The sequence below is a fragment of the Larus michahellis genome, chromosome 6, assembly GCF_964199755.1.
Source record: "Larus michahellis chromosome 6, bLarMic1.1, whole genome shotgun sequence".
In the NCBI taxonomy this organism is placed as follows: domain Eukaryota; kingdom Metazoa; phylum Chordata; class Aves; order Charadriiformes; family Laridae; genus Larus; species Larus michahellis.
Genome location: NC_133901.1, coordinates 13,348,909 through 13,353,849, shown reverse-complemented (window position 1 = coordinate 13,353,849; position 4,941 = coordinate 13,348,909). Strand labels below are relative to the sequence as shown.

At 59.7% G+C, this 4,941-nt stretch overlaps 1 protein-coding gene across 1 annotated transcript; it reads left to right on the top strand.

Annotated features, from left to right (window-relative positions):
- Positions 1-1,405: 1,405 nt before the first annotated feature.
- On the top strand, positions 1,406-3,127 carry SOX14 (SRY-box transcription factor 14). The gene has a single exon (XM_074592121.1). The coding sequence runs from the start codon at positions 2,405-2,407 to the stop codon at positions 3,125-3,127; it is 723 nt and encodes a 240-aa protein (XP_074448222.1). The 5' UTR covers positions 1,406-2,404.
- The last annotated feature ends 1,814 nt before the right edge of the window (positions 3,128-4,941 follow it).

Genomic DNA, 4,941 nt, shown 5'->3' with positions numbered 1-4,941 from the left:
CATTAATATTGCGAAGCGACATTAACTGATTGGAAAGACTTTTTTTGCGGGAGCAGGCAAAGCCTGCAAACCATCACTCCCTTCCGAACGATTTGTCTTGCTGCCCGGATTTTTGAGAACGCCACCAGGTTTCCCTCGTTTCATCTTCGCGAGGGAAGACGAATGACATAATTCCCCCCCCCCGCACCTCACGAAGAATCTGAGAATAAACAATGAAAACAAAGGGATTTTTGTATATTAAACGGCGGAGGGGAAAACACAACGTGCGGGGCCGAGGGGGGTCGGGGGAAGGGGCGGCAGCGCGGGTTTCACCGCGGATGCTCAGCGCGGCCGGGGTCGCTCCGCGGGGCAGAGCGCCGGCACCCGGGGCCGCTGCTACCGCTGTTTCCACCGGGGAAAAAGGGTATAAAAACCAAGTTTCCACGCGTGTTACCCCGCCATGGCCACCGCCGAGCCCGCAGGTGCCCGCCGGGGCGGGCAGAGCCCGGGGACTCCCGCCACGGCCCGCGGCGAGCGCCCCGACGGGGCTACCGGGACGCCGCGTGGCACGGAGCCCCCCGAGGGGGGTTAACGTAGCAGGCGGCCGTGGGGAGGGGGGGCAGCCGGGGGGAAGGAGCCACCCGCACCCCCTTTTTTTATATTTACGGGTCCCGTATGTACGCAGCGGCTGCAGGAGCGGGGGGGAGGCTCGGGGGACCCCGCCTTGGGAAGGGGGAAATTTCCCCCGTAGAAGGTCCGGTGCCGTGGCGGAAGGCGGGGCGGATCCCGCCCGCAGCCCCCGCTGTGGGCACGGGGGTTCCCGGCGAGGGTTCAGAAATTCGCGGCGCATTTCGGGGCGCAAAACGAAAAAAGCCGCTGGGACGGGGCGGACGGCAGCAGAGCCAAAACCTCCAGCGCTGCCGGCCCCCTCCAGGTGAGCGGACTCTAAATCTTGCCCCCCCTCTTCTTCCTCCTCCTCCTCTTCCTCCTCCTCCGCCTCCTCCCCCGGCCCCGCACGCACAGGGCTCTACCGGGACATGAAAGTCATTTGTTGCAAGCGGAAAGGAAGAAAGCAGGAAATAAGGTCGAGGGTGACTTATACTATTATTATTATTATAATTATTATTATTTGGAGGAGGGGGGGAGGTAGGCACCCACGAATAGCGGGCCCCCGGCACGGAGCGGACGGCGGCGGCGGCTCCCCGCCGGGCGGAAGGCGAAGTTACCGGCGGAGCGGCTGGGGGAGCCGGGGGGAGCCCGGAGGGGCCGGGGTGGGGGGGGGCCCAGGGAGCCTCCCCCCGCCCCGCCGCCCGCCCCACTTCTCGTTTCTCTCCCCGGTTGCTCTGGGAAAACGGAGCGGAGCGGGGAGTGGGTGGGGTTGCGGGGGTAGAGGCGGCCCGGCGGGGGCTTTTCGGAGCAGGTTTGTTAACCAAAGCAGGTGCTAAAAACCAATAAGCCTGGAACAAACGCGGTGCCCCCCTCCCCTCCCCCGGGATCCGGGACAATTGTTTCCATTTAATAAATATTTTCCCCACGGGCGTTTCGCGGGAGGCAGGCAATTATTCAAAGCAAGCCGGGACGCGGGCCGGCTCCCGGGGTTAAGCGGGGCTGCGGAGCGGGGAAGCGGGGAACGGCGGGGGGGAGGTGGGTGGCGGAGCGGGGGGGTTATAAGCGGGAGAGCGGCCCGGAGCACGGCGGAGCGCAGCGCTCGCAGCCCCCCGACGACAGAGGTAGCCGGGAGAGCGGTGGGACAGGCCCCGCTCCGCACCCCGGCGGGGTCGGAGTTGGGGTGGGGGGAAGGAGGATGGGGACGACCCCCTTCGCCTCCCCGCTTCTCTCGCCTCCCCCGCAGCTGCTATTAGCGCTGCAACTCACACACAAAAAAAAAAAAAAAAAAAAAAGAGCCTTCCTTTTGAAGGGGATGGTGTCCTCCTTTCCCCTCCTTTCTTCCTCCTCCTCCCTCCCCTGTCCCCTCCCCTCCTCTTCCTCTCGCCCTTCCTCTCTCCCTCTCTTTTTAAGCGGGTCCCCCTCCGCGCTGATTGGGCGCCCGGCCGCGCTGCCAACGCCCGCCCTGCCGCTATGTCAGCCTGCCCGCCGCAGCCCCTCGCCTTTGAACTGCCCCACCGCCGGCCCGCCGCTCCGCCCGGCGGCTCGCCGCCCGCCTAGCCGCCCGCCGGGGCCTCCGCGGGCCGCCGCTTCCGCGCCCCTCCGCGCCGCTGCGCGCCCCGCCCCGGCAGGGCTCCCGCCGGGGACGGCGTTGGCGGAGGACCTGTGATGATCAGCTGAGCCCCGCTCCTCCCGCTCCTCCGGCTCCCTCGGCTTCTTCCTCCTCCTCCTCTTCCTCCTCCTCCTCCTCCCGCCGCCGCCGTCCAGCGCGCCCCTCACCGCAGCGTCCCGCCGAGCCGCCCGCCCGCCCGGCCGAAGCATGTCCAAGCCCAGCGACCACATCAAGCGCCCCATGAACGCCTTCATGGTGTGGTCCCGAGGCCAGCGGCGCAAGATGGCCCAGGAGAACCCCAAAATGCACAACTCGGAGATTAGCAAGCGGCTGGGCGCGGAGTGGAAGCTGCTCTCCGAGGCGGAGAAGCGGCCCTACATCGACGAGGCCAAGCGGCTGCGGGCGCAGCACATGAAGGAGCATCCCGACTACAAGTACAGACCCCGGCGCAAGCCCAAGAACCTGCTGAAAAAGGACAGGTATGTCTTCCCTTTGCCTTACCTCGGGGAAACCGATCCCTTAAAGGCCGCCGGGCTTCCCGTGGGGGCCACTGACTCTCTGCTGAGCTCCCCGGAGAAGGCCAGGGCTTTCCTGCCACCCACCTCAGCACCTTACTCCTTACTTGACCCCAGCCAGTTCAGCTCCAGCGCCATTCAGAAGATGACTGAGGTTCCTCACACCTTAGCCACCAGCACCCTGCCCTACGCCTCCACCTTGGGATACCAGAACGGGGCGTTTGGCAGCTTGAGCTGCCCCAGCCAACACACCCACACTCACCCCTCGCCAACCAACCCGGGCTATGTCGTGCCATGTAACTGTACCGCTTGGTCGGCTTCCAGTTTGCAACCTCCAGTTGCCTACATATTATTCCCAGGCATGACCAAGACTGGGATAGACCCCTATTCTTCAGCACACGCGACTGCCATGTAACACCCACCCACACCCCCACAGGCGTGTGTGTGCGTGTGTCCCCTTCCCCGGGTGGCAGCCGGAACTGGGATTCCTTCGTGTGCATGTACATAAAACCTGCAGGAGCAAAAAGGCCACCCGAAACAGGACACTGCTGGCCACCAACCGGCCGGGACAGACGCGGACGCTGCCTCGGGGACTCGGAGATGCTCTCGCCTAAACCTCGCCCTGAGAGCTGGCCCCAGGCTCGGGGGGGATCTGCAATGGCGGGGTCAGATAGGAGCCCAGCACTTGTAAGAGTTGTAAATGTGTTTTAAAAAACAAAACAAAACAAAACAACAAAACCCAAGCGAACCTTGAACTGCCCTTTCGGGACAAAGCGGGGAGGGAGGGGGAGAAAAAGGAGAAAAAAGGAAAAAAAAAACAACAACCAAGAGAGAGAGAGGCAGTTTCGATTTTTATTTATTCTCTTAATGTATATGAGTTCTCCAGGGTTTCATGTCACTTGGACTTGACTTTGGGAAGTCCCGGTCTTACTATGATTTTTATTTTTTATTTGGTTTTGTTTTCCTTTTGCACATTGAAAGATGAGATCAGCTGTGTTATATATATAAATATATATATATATTTTGCCACCACGCACTACTAGGTAAAATTGCTTTTCATGTCAGAAAAAAAAGCTCTTCAAAGTTAAAAAAAAAAAGACAAAAAAAAAAAAAGAGGGGGAGAAACATTTATATTTAAAACATATGATAGTGTTTGCTTAATTTAAAACAGATAGTCCTTAAATTTGTGTGATCCAGTGAGACTAGATCTAAGTTTACTTTAGACAGAGCGTCAGGTATGAAGTCAGGCAGTAGAATTGTAAAAAATTAATAATACTAATAATACTACTACTAATAACGAAAAGCCGAATAAAAACCGATGGTAATTTAAATATGTTTTCACGATGTCTTGGGAAGAAGAGGAAAAATTAATAATAATACTAATAATAATGATAATATGTATCCGGCAGGATTTTACCTCGTTAAACCTTTTCATTTGTTGAACAAAGACGTTTTGAATAAAGACAATCTGTCATCAAACGAGGCAACTGCGTGGTGTAAATGCGGTGCCCCGGCTCCCCAGCCCCGCGTCCCGCACCGGGGGCTGCGGGCGATGCCCCCCCGCCCCTGGCCGCGGGGGTCCGGTTCTGCCCGCAGCCCCCGGCGCTCGCCGCGGGGCCGCCCCCCGTCCCGGAGACACCCCCCGCTCCCCCAGTCCTCGGTGGCGGATTTCACCGGGTTGGGGGCGGTTTGGAGCCGTTCCGGGCTGGGTCGGGCTCCTTTAGGAGCCCGTCGGGGAAAAGACGGCTGCGGGGTGAGAAAACTTGCGAGACGCGGGGACGGAGCGGCGGCAAAGCCCAGTGTCTGCGGGGGGATGCTCCCCTGCGCCCTGCCCCCCCCCCCCCAAAAAAAAAAAACAACAAAACAAAACCCACCCCAAAACAACCTCTCCGGGCTTTCCCAAGTTGCCTCCCGCCGCCTTGGAAGTTTTACCGGTGCGAGGAAAGAGATTCTGGAATGGGAAAGGGGGGGTTTTGGTGGCGATGGCAGGGGCTTGGTTGGAATTAGCATCTCGTCCGGCTCAATTAGTGATGTTTTGGCGGGTGTGTGTGGGGGAGCATTCAACCCTTTGTGCAGGGAGGGGGTGTCGCTGCGGAGGGGGGGCAGAGGCGGAGGGGAAGACGCAGAGGTCCGTCTGGAGGAGCTGAATAGCCAGAGTGATGCGTGTTTGGATGTGCTTTGCTCATTAAGTGCTCTTTGGAGACCGATGTTAGAATTAAACGGCATAAC